The sequence below is a fragment of the Carettochelys insculpta genome, chromosome 2, assembly GCF_033958435.1.
Source record: "Carettochelys insculpta isolate YL-2023 chromosome 2, ASM3395843v1, whole genome shotgun sequence".
In the NCBI taxonomy this organism is placed as follows: Eukaryota; Metazoa; Chordata; order Testudines; family Carettochelyidae; genus Carettochelys; species Carettochelys insculpta.
Window position 1 is genome coordinate 65,319,789 of NC_134138.1, and position 18,955 is coordinate 65,338,743.

At 44.0% G+C, this 18,955-nt stretch overlaps 1 protein-coding gene across 4 annotated transcripts in view; it reads right to left on the bottom strand.

Moving 5' to 3' along the window:
- SULF1 (sulfatase 1) overlaps window positions 1–18,955 on the bottom strand; it is a 189,534-nt gene that overhangs the window by 14,369 nt on the left and 156,210 nt on the right. For 3 of the 4 annotated variants that reach the window (XM_074987106.1, XM_074987107.1, XM_074987105.1), the window contains 8 exons: window positions 16,925–17,201; window positions 14,301–14,397; window positions 14,117–14,211; window positions 13,561–13,626; window positions 8,622–8,794; window positions 1,609–1,751; window positions 1,399–1,522; window positions 437–470 (listed from right to left, as the gene is read on the bottom strand). In XM_074987106.1, coding sequence (XP_074843207.1) covers window positions 437–470; window positions 1,399–1,522; window positions 1,609–1,751; window positions 8,622–8,794; window positions 13,561–13,626; window positions 14,117–14,211; window positions 14,301–14,397; window positions 16,925–17,201 — 1,009 coding nt within the window. The remainder of the gene's footprint in view (window positions 1–436; window positions 471–1,398; window positions 1,523–1,608; window positions 1,752–8,621; window positions 8,795–13,560; window positions 13,627–14,116; window positions 14,212–14,300; window positions 14,398–16,924; window positions 17,202–18,955) is intronic. The other variant, XM_074987108.1, reaches the window with a different exon arrangement.

Here is an 18,955-nt window from a genome sequence, read left to right on the forward strand (position 1 = left end):
TTCAACCAGCTGGGGTCTCATCCAATGCTCACTGAAGTTAGTGGGAAGATCATTACTGACTTCAGTGAGGGCTTATAAATCAGAGGTTATATTTAAACACATTTGTTTTACTTTTACAAAGCAGCTGTATAGTCTTTTTAAACAATAAAAACGTATTCTTTTTGCATAGATTCTCAATATAAGCATGTAAGAAATACAGGCATGGAATAATTGAAATGAGCTGCATGATGTCTTGCTGTGACAACGAGCTAAGTTAAATGCGGAATGGCAGATCTAGTAACCAATGGCTGAGTTCAGTGGAGAATATTGTTAGGAAATGCATGCACCAAAGCTATGTTGTTTGCAACATGGCAGGATACAAACATTAGTTGAAACGGACTGGATCATGCAATTATTTGGAAAGAAGCTGCTGAGGAGAATAAAAAAGTGTGGATACCTGTGTGGATCATAGCTTCCTCCATCTTTATTTCCTGATATAGGAAAATACAAGAGTAACTTTTGTTAGTGTTTAGAACTTGTAAAAACCATTCACAATGTAGTTTCCATGCACAGCATCTAATCCTAAAAAGAAATGTATTTGTGTTAAATATAGACAGAGCTGCAGTCCCACAATAGTTTTCTGAAAGATGCGTTCAAAGAATTGAAAAATATCCCACAAAAATCTGATTAGAAAGGATCAATTAAGAGAATTTTCATGGAAAAAAGAGAAAAATAAAGAAGTAATGGTATAAAACTTCAGGGGACTATTTCTGTAAAAGCACAATTTAAGGTCAATCAAAATGAAGTACAACACATTGCAGATAAGAGAGGTATAAATCACTTATTTTCTTTAACTGAGGAACACTTACTAAGGACTGTTCATATCTTACTCTCCTTAAAAACAGAGGGGACATCTGTCCATTAGAAGTCTGCAACACACATTCTCAGTTGCAATGTTAAGTTTGTGGTTAATTACATAGAAAGGAACAAGAAGAAACAAAGACTTTAACACCAGATATCCTGTGCTCCTTGGTGGGATGCTATTGAGAAGCCAAGACTAACAAAATTAACGCTGTAGGAGAGAATGGAAACAAAGTCCTACAAAGCCATCTAGACTGTACTTATGCAGCATTAGCAAGTTCTTTTGTTTTTTAGTGCAATGCCTCGGTCATCTTTCCGTCCAACATGTCATATTGTTAATATCCATTGTAATCCATACATTTTTGCAACGATGCATTCAAGGTTTTAGCCATGGAACTACGCTAGATAGTATGTACTGATAACGAGATATGCACAATAAAGCACAAGGTTTCCAGAGGGAGAGAGAGAGACAAAGAGATGTAATTGATCCATGTAGTAACTAAAAACAAAGGCACCCTAATAAAAACATACACCAATATTTCCTTCTTTCTTTTTTACCTGTTTCAAGTCCTTTGGGTCGTGGATTGCATTGCTTGTAACCTTGACAACTTCTCAGTTCCATTAACTGTAGATGCAACTGATTCAAAATGCCTCTTTCCACTATGTGTACAGTGTTTGTCAGCTGGGCATCAGAAAAAAAATTTTTAACAAGAGTGCACAAATACAACACATCAATGCTAAAGAGTCTGTAACATGGAATGAGTGTACCTGATAGGGATCAGTGTTCATATCAAAATATTCCAAGAATCCAGTTGCAAACTCACAGAAGAGAAAATTGTGTGTCTCATTAATTGTTCGCAAACACCAGTAGGTGTTGTTATTTGAACTCGTGCAAGCACAGAAAGACCCCACTGTAATTGGAAGAAAATAATTAACATTAGATGTAAAATAAAAAGCATTTGTTTTTTGTTTGTAAAACCTGTATTGATTTCAGTTGTTTTACTTTATTTTTCTGAAACTTTGTTCAGCTTTAAAAATAAACCATTATGTTCTATTTAGAAACATGAAACTTCCTAAATCAAATACAAAAACATAAACAAAACCCACACATTTTAAATGACAGGAGACATGAAATCCCCTCTATAACAGGAAAAATTCCATCCCAGCTGAAACATGATGTAAATGTGACTTCTGGGGCTGGCAGGGAGGGAAGGACAAATGGATTTTGATCAAACTTTGAAGAAATACCAAACAAATAAATGATGTCCTTTGTATTATGCTCAAACCTTGAAACTTTTAACGCTGAAGAAGTTTTTCACAGAGAAGAAAACAACTAAAACAATGGTTTATAGTAGAAGTCCTACAGATATCTTAAACCATATCCCAAATAAAAATGGCAGGGACTATCAATTCTCCTTCTTGAAGTCAGAAGATGATCACTAATTGTTGGGGCGGGGAGAGGGGAATCCTTTTTCCTCCTGCTAAATTTTGGCATAATATTAATTAGAAATTTTTGAGCTTTCCCTTACTCATGGAGACATGATGGCAATATCTGCACGAGGGGAAAACTTTGGCTATGGCCAAATTGGAGAATACAAATAAGGCCGTGGCTCGTCTACATGGGAGGTCCTTTTCAAAAGGACCTGAAAATATCGAAATCCCCTTATTCCTGTCAGTGCTGCAGCTGGCAGCATGCTAATGAGGCTCTGTATACTCATTTCAGCGCCTCAATAGTATTCTCCAATTTGGCCATTAGCATGACCATTTCGAAATTATGGCCAAGTGTAGACATGGCCTACATGTTTTTTTTCTCACTGAGACTGATAATTATGTTCTCAATAAATTTAATACTAAATCCAGTTGATTAAATTCTGTCTTGATAGACTGCAGTGTAACTCCTATTAAATCAACAGGGCTGCATGGGTGTAAATTACAGTACAATTTGCACCACTATATTCATACTCACTCTGCTTCACTTTGTTAAAGTGGAAGTAGCCATTGACCAGAATTGAAAGGTGGAGATGTATGAGTCTTCGTGTTCCTTCTTGGTGGTCTATCATGTCCAATGATGACATCTTGAGCTTGCACAGGCTTATCGGTTGTGGACTGGCATGTGGCTGAGGAGTCCAAGCCTTGAACGGCATGGGCGTTCACAGTAGGTGCCAGGGAATTGTCCTGGCTCTGTCAGTGTGGCTGCTACTGTTGCTTTTCTCCTCTCACAAGCATCAATCAGGCGTATGCGTCGCTGGTTTGTGAAGTTGTCGTACGCATGTTGTACAAGAGCACGCCAGCCTGTTCGGTCTTCTGAATGCTGCTCTAGCTGCTGTGGCTTTAATCCAGCATGAGCAATGCTGCTCTTCATGCAGTCCTTATACTTCTTGCGAGGCCTACCCAGAATCCTTTTGCCCTGGGAGAGTTCCCCATAGAGGAGTTGCTTAGGGATTCTTGGCTCCTCCATTTGTAGGAGGTGCCCTGTCCAGCGAAGCTGGGCTTTCAGAATCATGGCTTCAATGCTCGTGGTTCCTGCCCTGCCAAGGACTTCCAGGTTCACGACTCTGTCCTGCCATTGAACGTGCAGTATGGACCTCAGGCTGCATGTGTGGAAGCACTCCAGCAGTTTCACATGTTTTCTGTATAAGGTTCAGGTCTCACATCCATACAGGAGACTGGTCAGGACTACAGCCTAGTACACTTTCAGTTTAGTGTTCTGTTGGATATTGTGCTGGTTCAACACTTGTGCTCTCAGATGTCCTCGTGCCTGGTTAGCCTGGCAGATCCTGGCTGAGCTACTTGAACTTGTCCACTGTTTTTAGCTCTGTTCCTTCAACAGAGATTGAAGTGGGGAGAGCAGCACATCCTGGAGTATGCTGAAACAGTACCTCGGTCTTTCCTAGACTGATAGTGAAACCAAAGAGGCGAGTAGCTTCAGAAAACTTGTTAACAATAAGCTGGAGATCAGATTCCTTGTGTGCCGTAAGTGCACAGTCGTCAGCAAAAAGGGCTTCAAGGATGAGCATCGCAAGCATCTTGGTTCTAAAATTCAAACGGCAAAGGTCAAAAAGAGACCCATCAAGCCTGTACTTTATGTAGACTCCATGGTCCAGGTCCCTTACTCCATGGCTGAGGACACGTGAAAAAGAGGTTGAATAACACTGGGCCCAGCACATACCCACGCCATTGGATATCTCAAATGGATCTGAAGACTCGCCATTCAAAAGAACAGTCATGTCATTGTGGAACAGGCGTACGAGGTTGACGAATCTTCTCAGACAGCTGAATTTTGATAGGATAATCCACACGGCCTCTCTGTTCATGATGTCAAACACCTTGATCAGGTCTATAAAGACAGCATATAGATCCAAGTTCTGCTCCATACACCTTTCCTGGACCTGATGAATAGCAAAGATCATGTCAATGGTGCTGCAGCCCAGGCAGAAACCACACTGTGCCTCTGGCAGGTTCTCCTTTGAGATGCTGGTGATCAGACAGTTGAGGATGACTCCAGCCAAGATCTTCCCAGCAGTAGAGAGAAGGGAGATGTCCTGGTAATTTTCACAGTCAGCTTTGTTGCTCTTGTTCTTGAAGAGTGAGATGATTGTGGCATCCCTAAAGTCTTTGGGCATTTCTTCTTCTTCCCAGATGTTGGTCTAAATGATGTGAAAGGCTTCAAGTGACACTGGTCCTGCTGCCTTGAAAATTTCAACAGGGACACCGTGCATCGCAGGGGCTTTGCCAGAGCTGGTCTGGCTGATTGACGTTCTGACTTCATCCATTGTAAGGGGCAGGTCAAGACTGTCTATCATGGGTTTCTGGGGGATCTGGTCTAGGGCGGCACAGTCAACAATGGAGGGCCTGTTGAGAAGGTTGCTGGAGTACTCTCTCCATCTATTGTTGATGCTGCCCTTCTCCCTCGGGAGGGTCATGCCATCTGCAGACAGGAGAGGTGTAGTACTTTGCTTTGAATGTTCATATATAGCCCTGAAGAACATCTTGGAGTTCTTGGTGTCAGCATAGTATTGGACTTCATTAGCTTTTCTCTCCCACACTCATCTTGCATTTTGTGAAGCATGGTCTCTGCCTGACTCTGAAGGTGCTTGAAATGGTTATGTTTGGAGACTGAGGACTGATTGTTTTGCCATAACAGAAATGTGTTCTGTTCTTCCTCTAAGATCTTCATGATGGTCTCATCATTTTCATCAAACCAGTCTTGGTTAACTCTCTTTTTTACTCCTAGTGTCAACTTGGCTGACTCTATCACCAGCGTTTTAAACTGGTCCCACTTTTGTATTGGGTCGCCAGTCAGAGTACATGGGACATCAGCACGTCTTCAAGGTGGGCTGTGAATTGCTCATGATGACCAATATGTTGCAGCTTCACGATGTTGAAGGAGGGTCTGACAACCTTGAGCTTTTTGCAGTGCAGTGGTGGGATGTGCAGCATAAGGACAAATCTGATGAGTCTCTGATCAGTCCAGCACTCACCTCCCTGCATGGCCCTGGTGATCTTAACATCATGAATGTTTCACCTGCAACTGATGACATAGTCAATCAGCTGCCACTGTTTTGATCTTGTGTGCATTCATGTGGTCTTATATTTACAGGCCTGACTGAAAAGAGTGTTGGTAACCATCAGGTCATTTTCCGCACACAAGTTCAGCAGAAGAAGGCCACTGGCATTCGTGTTACCAATGCCATGACACTGCAGCACCCCTTCCCAGTTCCTACAGTCCTTGCCAACTCTGGCGTTGAAGTCACCCAACAGGAGAAGCTTGTCACTAGGAGGAGTTGCTTTTGCAAGACGGTCAAGATCCTCATAAAACTCTCTTTTGCTTCATTGCTGCTGGGCAGAATGGGAGCATAAATGCTGGTGACTGTGACGTGGTGAGAGGGGTTGAGGGGAAAGCGGAGCTTGATCAGATGCTCACTGATGCAAGTTGGTAGATCAGGAAGCTGGTGCAGAAGTGATGTCTTGATGGCAAGTCCCACTCCATGGATTCTGTGATTGTTTTCTGGCCTGCCTTTCCAGAAGAAGGTGTAACTTCCTTTTGGTTAGCAGATGTATCCACCCTCTGCAACTACGGTCTTGCTCAGGGTGGCTATATCAATGTTATAGTGTGCCAGCTCTCTTGTTATGAAGGCCATTCTTCTCTCAGGCCTCATAGTGTTCTCTGTGGCCAAGAGGGTGTGAACGTTCCATGCTCCAAATATCGCCTTTCTTTTCACTGTTTGTCAACCGCTGTGAGGGTAAAACTGCCAGCTGCAGCATGCTGGCCAGTTTGGTTGGGACAAGCAACTTTTGGGACACCTTTTCTGGTCTCCTCCCTTGTTTGAGAGTGAGCAGTGCTGCTTCTAAAAAGGCCTGCTCAGTCACCTGGGATGCTGGCGAACTCCTCTGTTGTCCCCAGTGAGCAACCGAAGTCCACAGGCAGCCTATGTGCAGGTTTGGAACTACGACTCCCAGTGGTCACCTCCACTTGTTGCTTTGCTCCTCCCCCCTCGCTGCAGGACTTTGAAGTAAAAACAGAAGATGTAGAAGGATACAGTAGACTGATTGGAGAGATGAGAATGTGCAAAGAACCCGTGCGGGAGAGTGTTCAAAGTGGAAAAGCCATTGCACTGGGGCTGTCCCGCTCTCTCGGCCTCAGAAGCCTGGTTCCAGTGGTACGAGAAGTCGGCACGGCTGGAGACTCCCTAGGCTGCGGTGGAGGGCCATGCTATCTTCGGTGTGTTGTCCTGCCCTTCCCTCTCCACAGAGCAGAGCAGAACCACCTTCCTGGTCTTTAGATCTCGCTGCTGATCTCATCTGCCCCGTCCACTGGAACCGACTTCGCATGCTGGGTTAGGCAAGTCCCTATCTCACTGAAGATTTCAGACCTATCAGCTACCCTCGCCTGGTTTAGTCCACCTGTCGAACGATTTATGGTGATGTGGCCGCTGTGCATGTTACAGCTTCTTGGAGCCACAGGTGAGAGCTGAGTGCCAGGTGGGAACCAAAGATGCACAAACTGCCCCCAAAGAGACACGACAACTCCCCACACCAGAGGTGCTACCCCTTCCTGGACACCCCATACACCCCAGTTGCTGTATAAGTATGTGGAAAATAATACATGTGCATATAGATGAGAAAGAACTGCACTTTTTTTCTTCTTTTCAGCATCATAAAAAAGCATAATTAGAAGTCCCCTGAAATATACAGACAGTCTTGATCTACAAGAGTAAAACACCAGACAATGACTGCTTTGAGTCTTTGAGCAGGTGGGTATTGGACTGGCCTGGTCAAGTGAAGGGAACAGTGATCTAGGTCACCGCGGTGATGGTGGGGCAGGGGGAGGAATGACTCATCTGTGGGAATGAAGGGTTTAAAAAAGAGGCAGTGCAGGGCCTTCAGTCACTGGGGTGGCAACAGCAGCAGCAGAGCTAGGTATGGGAGCAGAGGCAATCCAGGCAATCGGGCATTGGCATGAGCACCAAACACACATATGACCGCAGGGAGGAAGCCAGCACTGATTTGTTTTTGTAAGCTCAGTACAAATGTTGGAAAATGGCCATGCGGACACTATGGCTCTAGAGGCTTAATAGTGTCTTTTGGTTGCATAAGCAAGTGTTCAGCTGCCTAAGGGTTCGCAGCTGGGCGTTTGGTGCTGAAGAAATACTCTTGTCAGCAAGTAAGAAGAGGTATATTAAGGGATCAGCTAATACCAATGCTGTAGGCTGTGCAGGCCTATCAGTGGTTCAGCAAATCATTTAGGAATGCCTGAAGGGTGGAACTAACGCTCAGAGCATGGAGGGATTTCGTGCTGATCCTTGAACTTTTTCCAGGAATTAACACTATTGGTCAGACATGCTTCTGCCCAGGATCTGGCAGGGAGCCATGAGCCCTGCCGGGTAGACAAGGCAAGGAGGTATATTAGCAGGGATGTGGACAGATTCCTTGGGACCATCGGAGGGGACAATAATTTCACATCCTGGCATGATGTATGGGGCAGCTGAGATGCTTCAGGAGGATGGGGTTAATCTGCCCAACTTGGTGCTGTCGTGATTTTTACCAGTAGAAAAGGTCATTGGAATGGTGAACTGGGTGTGAGCATGAGGCAGCCGAGTTAATTGCTGGTGCCTCCCTGTGGCAGCGTCCATTGTAGTCACTCCATAAGAAAGAAATAGAGTGATTGGATAACTAGCTTGGAAAAGGACTTAAAAGAGGTGTTCCGTAAAGGGATACATGGGGTCCTAGGCAATTGAGGATTCCTGTGATTGTTATGACAGGGAGCCAATCCCCACATTCTTATAGTGCACCTTAACCCACCTAAGGTATTGTCCCTAACATAGATTTGTTGGCGCGACTAGGAGGGGAAAAGAGGGGGAGCTAATAAAAGCCCACAGGTAATTTTGGAGTAAATATGGAGTTACCTACATCCTACACTTACCTGTGGGGTAGTCCCAGACATCTAATAATAAAGTTGCAGCCTGATTAAGCCCATGCCAATTGTCTCTTGTTCTTCTTTGGGAATAGCCAGAGGAGCACAGGCACATGTCTTTTTGTGTTGCTGTAATCTTAACTGAGGCCTCTATATTTATATTGCAGTATAAATACATAATAGCTCCAAATGCAGCTCTTCATTAACTTCTTTACACAGCACTTACTTCTTCCTACATTCTGGGGCAACAGCCTACGTGCCTGCCTTTCAGAATAATACCTTTATTGACTGTCCTAGCTGGAACTGATCACATCACACAGGGAATGAACTTCATTAAAGTCTGAATATGGAGTTGAGAAATACTCACAATTCCAGAAAGGGGCTGTCTGCCAGTGGTTATTATCATGGGTAAAACATGTCAGTCCAGGAAGGCTACATTCATCTCCTTTCTTCTGGCGCCTCTTCCCTTTTCTCTCTTTCTTTTTCCTGCGGTTTTCTTTGAATAGCTGAAGTTTGCTGTCAACCTCCTGGGCTGCTTCTCTGTTCAGAAGGGAAGTAATATGTAGCTCCCGTAGAATAATTTCTATTTGTTTGACAAGGGTGTGACAGTGCACACCATATTCTTCACAGTGATATTATGATGATATTATTATAGTATAATGATGATGTATTTTTATGCAAGATAAGTCACGTAAGGTATCATTGGAGATGTTCTAATTTGCTGAATATGGTTATGCTAATTATACACATGTATCATTCTTGTATCTGAGTTATGAATATTGACTATGTAGCTATATGCAAATGTCGTTACACCTGGGTAATGCCCACTAGACAAGATGCTTTATGTCTAGATAGCTGGGTGGAGAATTCAGAGCAATGGGCCATTAGAAAAAACAATAAGCCTTAGGCAAAGTTTACCCCCTACCTGGTGTGCCTTACAGAGAATCCTCCAAGTAGCCTGTGAGTGATGGCTGCTATGACTCTACAGGCTCACGTGGCCAAGTCACATGCTGCTGGATTCCATCTTGGGATGTCAGTATTTTCCCACAAAGTGGTCAGGGAACCAAGATTTGAAACAAAGGTTCCTGCCATATACTTCTCCTGCGGGAATTCTGCAACTGTTGCATTTTGAGCCAAAATAAAATTGCAGAATTTCCTCAGGACTAATATACAAAAGTATACAGTCTTCTCCCGCCTAAAGAGGGTAATTCGTTCCTGAAAACTCCTCTTAGGGTGAATTCTTGTAAGTTGAAAATGTAATTACCATTAATTTCAATGGGAAAAAATTGTATGCGTTCCTGAGCCCCAAAATTTACACCCATTTACGCTAAAATAACATCAAATCCCATTAAAATGAACACAATTACTTCAATAGTTAATATTAATTATCATAACACAACCTAACGAGGCATTTTCCCTTCATTAATTACTCTGCAATATGTCTGTTTACCTGCAGAGACAGGGGAATGGAAATCGAAGAGCGCCTGGGAGGGGGGTGCAAAGCCAGGTAGCTGCCCACGGCTGCAGAGGCAGGGCTGGTGCAACGGGGTGAGCAGGGCAGAGCAGGGTACAGGGCGGCAGCCCAGCCTGAGCGCAGCTTAGGTTAAGTGGGGAAGGGGCAGTGTCAGGGGCTGGCTGTGCAGGGAGCTAGGCAGGCACAGGAGGCCCCCAGGTGGCAAGGGGCAATGCCTCGCTCATGCAGGGCTGTGCGGTGGAGAGGCCCTGCCAGCAGTGGCCAAGGTGCTAAATGCAAAGGAATGCGACAGGCGGCAGGCGGCACCCGAGGCACAGCTGCAGAGGGTGGGCAGCGGCGGCCCCCTAGCTGCCCGGGGAGCAAGTGGCAGGGGCGGGGCTGGGATGGGCTGCGCACCCAGCAGCCACGTCTTGCAGGAGCACCTGGAAGCCCATGGCTGACGGCGGGGCTGGGGTGCGCCACTGCTGCAGAGGCAAGGCGGTGACCCAGACCAGCCACAGGTAAAGGCTGGGCCAGGAGCTCTGGGAAACCGCCGCCAGGCGCTGTGGAGAGATGTGCCGGGTGGGATGCAGCCGTGGGCAGCTATTGCCAGGAGCTGCAGCCTTTCTCCCACTTTAGGGTGTCCGCGTCCCGCTGAGGTGCACGAAATCGAAATTGGTCCTCGTAAATTCGAGGAAATACCTCATAAGATGAGGTAGGGGTTTTAAATCAAACTCCTTGTAAACTTGAATTCTCATAACCTGATTGGGTGTATCTCGGAGTATGACTGCATGAGACAGAGAGTCACATCACCCATGGTTCTCCATTCCTCACCCAAGAAGACTCCTGGAAACTCTTGTGAAACAAAGACTCAATTGTGGGTAGTACTGGACCCAGTTTAAAGGGATTTCTAGCCTATAAATGAAACACTTGGAGATTCCAAGTTGTTAAGCCAGTGCAACTTGCCTATTAAGACTCTGTAGATTGCTGGCATCATCTCTTAGAGTGAAAATCTGTTATTTATATTCAGTCTATTTAGTATATTAAGCTATGCCTGCTTTTTTGTTTATTTGCTAGGCAACCTGATTTGATCTGTTTGTTGTCTCTTACGATCACTTAAAATCTAATATTTGTAGTTCATAAACTTGTTTTGCTTTACTAAACTAGTGAATTGGAGTGAAGTGTATGCAAGGGATGCTTCGCTCAAAGAATAAAGGCTGTTGCATATTTCTCTCCACATGGAGGGAAGGGGCAAATTTTAGGAGCTTACACTGTACAGTTCCCTGTGCAGCACAAGACAGTACAATTTTTGGTTTATACTCCAAAGGGTGTGCATGCCTGAGGAGCTAGATGTTGCTTTTGCTTTACTCTGCCTATGTAGGGCTGCTCAGAAAGCCTGCCTGTAACTTCAGCAGGGTATGTGCCTACTTGTATGTATGCCAATGAACATACAGCCTGGATGGCTTTGCAGCTTTTCACAGCACTACAGTGCGAGAGGGAGCTCAGGCTAGTGGGTTGGGGGGTTCAGTGGTATGCCAGTTCCAGGTAGCACTCCGGGGAAACACACCACAAAGGACTGCAGCAATTGCAAATTTGATTTGAGTTTTTAAAAGCCAGAATGCTTGAAACTACATATCAGAGAGGCCTCTTAATTAGGGATGGTCCATGGAAAATACAATATAGGTAGGGCTAGTATAAATTAGGTGCATAATTGGTTGAGTAACTGCAGTTATTAATGGTTCACAGTCATGCTGGAAGGGCATAACAAGTGGAGTTCTACAGGGATCAGTTTTGGAACTGTTTCTGGTCAACGTCTTGATCTAAGATTTAGAACAGTGCCCTGCAACTGGCTATGTCTATGCTAGCGGGTTTGTTAACAGTCACATCCCACTCCCCACGAGGCAGAACACCTCTGTCGTCAGAGATCTGTTGATAGAAAGCCAGTCTGGACATTCCAGGGGCCCTCTGTTGACAGACAAGGCTTCCAGGACACCAGGTAGCCCTGTATGCTGTGCTTCTGGTTGGCTGTTTTGCTGACGGAGTTGCTGAGCAGTCCAGCCACTCTCTGTAGATAGAGTGGATCGCTCTTGTGACCTGCTTGGCAGTTTGGCCATGATCTGTTGACAGAAGCTATCTTCTATCAAAAACTTCTGTCAACAAATTGTTGTAACCTAGACGTAGCCCTGGTGTCCTGTGGCACACTGGTGTGCCATGAAGTAGCACTCAGTGTGCCTCAGAGCCATGCACCAGGAACGCTGTCCACTGCTCCGCACATGCCCCCACTGCTTGGTTGGAGAAGTGCATGGTGGCAGTGGCAGTGGTGGCAGTGGCTCTGGAGGAGGTGGGGGGATTGGGTTAGAGTGTGGGGGGGGCAAGGGTGCCTAGTTCTGGAGGAGGGGTAGGAGATTGGGTTCTAGTGGGGGGGTGCTGGCTCTGGGGGAGGGGAGGGCATTGAGTTAAAGCGGGGGAGTGGGGAGGGGTTGTAAGTGCCTGGATCTGTGGTGGGGGAGGGGATTGGCTTATATACATTGGGTGTGCCGTGAAATTATGACAAGTACTGAAGTGCGCCACAAGGTGATAAATGTTGCTGAGCACTGATTTAGCTAAAGAGAGAGTGCACTTAACATGTCTGTGGCTGATAACAGGCTGAGAGGGGCTACAATTACTCTGGAGAATTATAATTCAAAATGATCTTTATAAAGTGAAGAAATTGTCGGAGGTACGTTGGATGAAATTCAATAAGGACATATGCAAACTACTCACTTAGGAAAGAACAATGGGTTTCACACATACAAAATAGGAAGCGACAGTCTAGGAAGGAGAAAGGGATCTAGGGGTCATAGACCACAAGTTAAATATGTCAACAGTGTGACACTGTTGCCAAAAATAAAAGCATCATTTTTCGATGCATTAACAGGAGCGTTATGAGAAAGACACAAGAAGTAATTCTTCTGCTCTACTCTGCACTGGTTAGGCCTCAGCTAAGTGCTGTGTCCACTTCTTGTGGCCACATTTCAAAAAAGATGTGGAGAAATTTGAGAAGGTCCAGAGAAGAGAAACACAAAGTATTAAAGGTCTAGAAAAAATGACCTATGAGGGACGACTAAAAGAAGTAGGTTTGTTTAGCTTGAAAGAAGAGGAGACTGAGAGGGGACACGATACCAGCTTTCAAGTACCCAGAAGTTACAAAGAGGAGGGAGAAAAATTACTCTTCTTAGCCTCTGATGACAGACCAAGAAACAATGGCATAACTTACACCAGGGAAAGTTTACGTCGGACATTAGGAAAAACTTCCTAACTGTTAGGGTGGTTAAGCATTCAAATAAATTGCCTAGAGAGGTTGTGGAGTCTCCATCACTGAAGATATTTAAAAGCAAGATAAACAAACTTCTGTTAGGGATGATCTGGATGGTTCCTGGTCCTTCCATGAGTGCAAGGGCTGAATCTGATGACCTCTCAAGGTCCCTTCCGTTTCTAGTATTCTACGATTCTCTCTCGGCCCTCCCCATCTCTTAACATTGTGGGAAGATGCTCTCATCACAAGGAAATAGGATAAATGTTATATCAAGTACAGGAAGTAAAGACAACAGGACTCAACTAAAAGTCAAGCCAGTCCCCAGAATAATTCATTTAATCCATTTCAATGGCATTGGTGTCATTGCTTTTAATTTCCTAATTCACATTCTGAGCTTCTGAAGGTTCTAATTCAGCAGCTATCCAGAAGTTTTCACCTTCTGTTACCGACCAGACAGTTGCAATTTTGGAATACGACTCATCACTGATATTTCCCAGTTTCTAAAGGACAAAATAAAGCTAATACCTAACTGATAGCAAAGGGAAAAATGACACTTACTTGAATGGATGAAGGTGGCTTTTCAGTTTCTCTCTAGCCTTCACCCCTTTTTCTTTGTTGTAATAACTACAGATAATATAAAAACATGAGCTTTTCATGCTTTGATAAAACTTAATTCATTTTCTGCAGTCCAAGCAAAACAGAAGTGCACCATATGTTTTATGTTCGTAAACATCTGCACTTAAAATAGGCACTCTTATTGTTATAATTCAATGTACAATCTGTTTCACTAGCAGGAATGGTTTGCATGATCCCTGACTATACCAAAATTATTGCTATAGATGGATCCAAATGCATAACCAGAATCCAAATGCATCAAATGCTAAAATACAGATCTGGAACTTCATTCATTCCTGATGGCACAGTGGGGTAAAGCAAAATCCTTGGTCCAAATTTTGAGCAATTTTAGGTCTAAATTTAAACTCTGCAGCTTACATGAATATCTGGATATTAAGCTTACAGGTACCAATGTTAAACCTTTCTCACTGCATAAAAGCTCAGGAGTTCATAAAGTAAATCAGGAAGACAAAGAGAGCTGCAGGTAAATTTTTCTTACCTCTGTTTGCTACAATCACATTCCTCAGGTTTTCTTCTTTTTAGGTGTCCTCTCACTTCCCTTAGATTCTTAATTTTATCTTGGAGAGCTTCAATCTAGAAAGCACATTTATATGTCGAGTTACACTGTGGTAATGTAAGAGTTTAGAATTTTTATTCAGAACTGTTTTAGAAATCCCTCTAACCTCCTTATCAATGTAGGCCTTGTGGTCCTTCCAGGCTCTGGGTGACTGGTACAGTTCCCTCTCACAGTGAATGGTATCATTTGGAAGAATAAAACACCTGCAGATGCAAGTATTGGGAGGTGTTTAACAAAACAGTGGAGAGAGATCAACAGCTTTCCTTCTGCTCATCTGCCTCTTCTCCATTCTTCCAGCGTCTCTTCCTGGCCCCTCCTCCCCATAAAGTTTTCCATTATACTTTGCCCTGTGGTAAGTAAGAAAACAGACTAGGGTGGCCAAATTTACTGACCCTCTGAGCTGCAGACTATAACCTTCAGAAATTCAAGAGCTATGAGCACCAGGCAGGGCCTGGAGCTTTCGCCTTGCAGCAGGGTAGCGAGGTTTAGGGCTGAAGCCTCAAGCCCCACAAGATGCCTCCTGCAGGGCTAAGATCCCTAGCTCCTTCTCCCTGATGGAAAGAAACCTCTAGCTCAACCATGGTCTCGGTGGAAGCCTAGACCTCTCCTCCCACAGTCTGGTAGGTGGAGAATGGGAGGAGTATAGGTGGAGAAGGGTGTTGCAAGTGCAGTTTAATTATACAAGAGCTGCATGTGGCTCAGATGCCGCAGTTTGCCTGCCTTGGACTCAGCAATGGCAGACAGGGATGGTTATAGGTTTGGCAGTTCCAAAAAACTGCCTTGATCTGATTTTTCTCCAACATGGAGAAAACTCTTCCTGGGCATAGGCTCTGTGCCTGCTATGTTAAGCTGACACAATAATAACATGCTGGAGATGCTCTGTCCAATCAAAAAGGAACCAAAGTCTAAAACTCCAATTCTTAATCTCCTTAATTGCCACTGCTTGTTCAACCACAGTTGCAGAAAGATAGGTTTTTTCCTCACTATGTTGGCACACTCTCAGGAATCTCCACCTATGAGCAAAAAATCGGTAAGAATGGGACATGATTGTCCAAAGTAATGAATTAATTACATCTATTTGTAGTGGAAGTGCTAAAAAATGTGAACAGCTGTGCACTAAAGTATCTGTAAGTGATGAACAAAATCACTGGATTAAAGACAGCTGTTACAACAATGGTGGTGAGAAAGACAGGCTTTTGCGACATACAGAGCTCTTTTTCGGGTGACCTGAAGCTCGAAAATTTTTCTTTCTCCCCAACAAAAGTTGATCCCATAAAAGTTATTACCCTATCCACCTTGTCTCCTTTACTGAGGCTAGACTGAGAGATAAACATCAGCAAACTGCTTCCACCAAATTTCCCTTACTAGCATTCGCACCCAGCTTCCTTAATTGTGCATTTCTGAGACTCCATGGATAAATCCTTCACCTGCCCTACTCCAGTTTGACTCCCTTAGGCCTCGCCTCCAGAAAAAAAAAAGAAAAAAAGAAAAGGATAGTCATAGATAGACCCGTAGGAGTTAAGAGATGGAAAAGGTGTACTGAGTCTCCAACCGCACTCATTGCAAATGAGTTATCAATTATAGAGCTGGGTGGACATTTTTGGATAAAATATTCCCTATTGACGAAGTGTTAATTTGTTTGTTGGAAAGAGTCAGTTCTGATGAATCTCCTGACTTGAAAAACTTTTGAAAAAATGTTTCATTTTCTTGCATGAAGCAACTTTTTGTTTGGAAACATTAGTTAATTTATACTAAAAAGTTTAAAAAACCTACATGGTCAAATGCAAATGAACTGGTATGAAATTATCTAAAATAAATGTTTTGATTGACCTGGTCTTTTTTATTTGGTTGGATTACTGATTTGGAAAAAGAGTTCGAGATTATTACAGTTTGTCCTGATCTGAGATAAGGATTTTTTTGAAATCTCAAAAACTCTTGCAGGATGGGAAAATTTCTACTCAAAGGTACATAGGTTTAACTTGCTTTATTGAAATCTCTGGTGCCATGTCCTAGCCCTAGCAATATGTGCCATTAATACACATAGCCAGGAAAACTGGAATCACAAATGTGCCCTCACTTCCAGAGACACAGACCTGTGTAGGAGAGCGTGCAAATAATAAAAGCGTGCTTTTGTACACTACTGCGCCATGTTATATAAACTGCAACTAGAGAATAACCAGTGTGACCATCTGTCCAGTATTAGGTAGGACACTCCCATATCTGGGACACCAAAAAGGCACCCCTACTTTTTTTTTAAAAGGGACTGCTAGCGGGAGTCACTTCCACGTGTCTTGGGGTAGCACGGGGAACGTGGGCACGGGCTGCATCCCTGCCGCTTCCGCAGGGTTCTGGGGGTTGGCTGGAGGCTGCTGCTTCCCCAGGGCTTGGAGAGCTCTGGGGGCTGCTGCTTCCCCAGAGCTCCCAGCGAGCTCTGGCAGCTGCCATTCTCCAGGGCAGGGCTGGTGGCTGCCACTTTCCTGGGGCTCCTGTGGATTGCTGGTGGCTGCTGGTTCCCTGGGCTCCTGGGGAGGGCTGGCAGCTGCCACCTCCTTCCTGGCTCCCTGGGGGCTTGGTAGAACCAGGAGGAGCTGCCTCTTCCCACCCCATATCTCCCTGTCCTGTGTTTGGGACAGGGAAATATGGTCGCCCTAGCAATAACACAAAGAAAAGGATAAATGCAAAATGGGGGAGAAAAGTTACTTTAAAGAAAACTGGACAAAGTATTCATACTTGTGTGTCACTCTGACAGAATCAGGCTGGCCAATAGCATTAATGCCATCAGCTATCATATCCTCTTCCAGAGCACCGACAACATCATCATCGTCATCATCGTCATCATCAATACGATGTTCTGAATCCTCATTTTCAATGCCGTGACGCTTACTAATACTTTTGGACTGTAACACTTGCAGTTCTTCCTCCTCCAGGTTGATATCAAATATTTCACCTTCAAATTCTACCGACAAGGACCGAGTTTGGCGAGTGTGAACAAATCGGGGTTTGTATTCTGCAATAGAAGAGGAAAGCGTATTCCTGCTGATAGGTGCACAAAAACAGATCTCATAAACAGGCAGCAAAATTCAAAGGGCAAGGAAGATAGATTTGTTATGGGGCACCAACTCTGAGATCTCAGCTCTATTTCTGGCTTTGCAAAGATTTCCTTGACAATTTTTAACAGTAAATTAAGGTCCAAATTTGCAGAGATGCCGTAATTTTTACGTACTCACAATTTATATATCTAGGATCTGATTTTCAGCCATGTTGAGGATCCACATCTGCAGCTGGAATCAGTGGGCATTGTGGGTGCTGGAAATCACTTGTTTAAGAGACTGTGGCACTTTTTGCTATCAAAGTTAGACAGTAAAAGGAGAAGATTCATTTATGTAGCTAAGGTGGCTTTTCAAGGTATAAGCACATCAGGGCTCTCTGATATTTTGCTGCATTGCAGAGCTAGAAATGACAAGATTTTCCTAACCTCATGGAGATCCAGCACTCCTTTCAACCCCCTAGAAAGACTTGAGCTTCTGGATTTAAAAAGGTCACAACTCTACAGTACAAAAACGTAAAGGAACAGAGACGTTTTTATGGCTTGATGCAAGCGCTCTACACGTGCATTCACGGTAACTAAGACACCTGGCTTTGAAATGGAGGTATTAAAAGAATTCTCTCAAATGACATGTTACAGATCCTCTACAACATTGTTAAGATGTTTTTGTTTGGTTAGTTTTTTCCTGTTGAACACATGGTCTACATGGAATACATGATGGTATAAAAAAATTTATTTGCACTGATCTTGGATGATCTCCACCACTCACTCGTTTTACCATCTATGAGCAATATAGCTAGTCCAAACTCACGTTGATAAAATCCCTTACACCACACCATATTGCATTCTATCCCTGGCCTCCCCAAGCCCCAAATACTGAGCAATGTATTAATTCATACACACGTAAGCTTGTAAAATCAGTGGGATGGGGAAAATTTCCCTCCCCTTAATTTCAAAAGTACTGAGCACTCCGCGGTTACTTGGTAGACAACAAAACATTTGAAACAGAAGAAGGAGACACCATCTCAGAAGGCATCTAATTATATGTGTGTTAAAGGTGCAGTGCTCATGTGTTATGAGATGAGATGGAATAGGTAAAATATGTCAGGATATGTAACACCGTTGGTAAAATGAATGTCATTAAAAATGCTCAGTTAATCTGTACTGCAACATATTAGGAAATGATTTCTAGAGTTCTGAGATGGCACTGAGTGACAGGTGCTGCAGCTCATACCACAAGCTTGCTGTTAATTTCTCTAATACTAATAAGCTGAACCTTCCCTGCATGAATGAAGCATTGGTAGTGAGCTGCTTTTATTTTTTTCAAATGATATAATCCTCCACAATTATTTCTGGGAATGCCTGCTGGCAGCTCTGAAGTCCCAGCCTAACCAGTCAGTGAAGGCAAACACACAGGCCTGCTGACCAGAGGGACGAGAGGGCATGGCAAAGGGGGAAGCTGCCCTGGGGTTTGGTGATTTAAAAAGGTTGTGTCTTCAGGTTGCCACTGATGCTACAGTGACAAGGACTGGTGCTGTAGATTCCATAACCTACCATGCTTTCTAGACCCAGTGGACCACAGTCAGTAAATAAAGAAAGAGGAGATATCTACTTCTGTATAAATATCCACTGGGTCTAGATAGTACGGCTTTTGCAAAGGGAAAACACACCTCACCAGTTCATTAGAATTCTGTAAGTGGGTCAATGAGCATGTA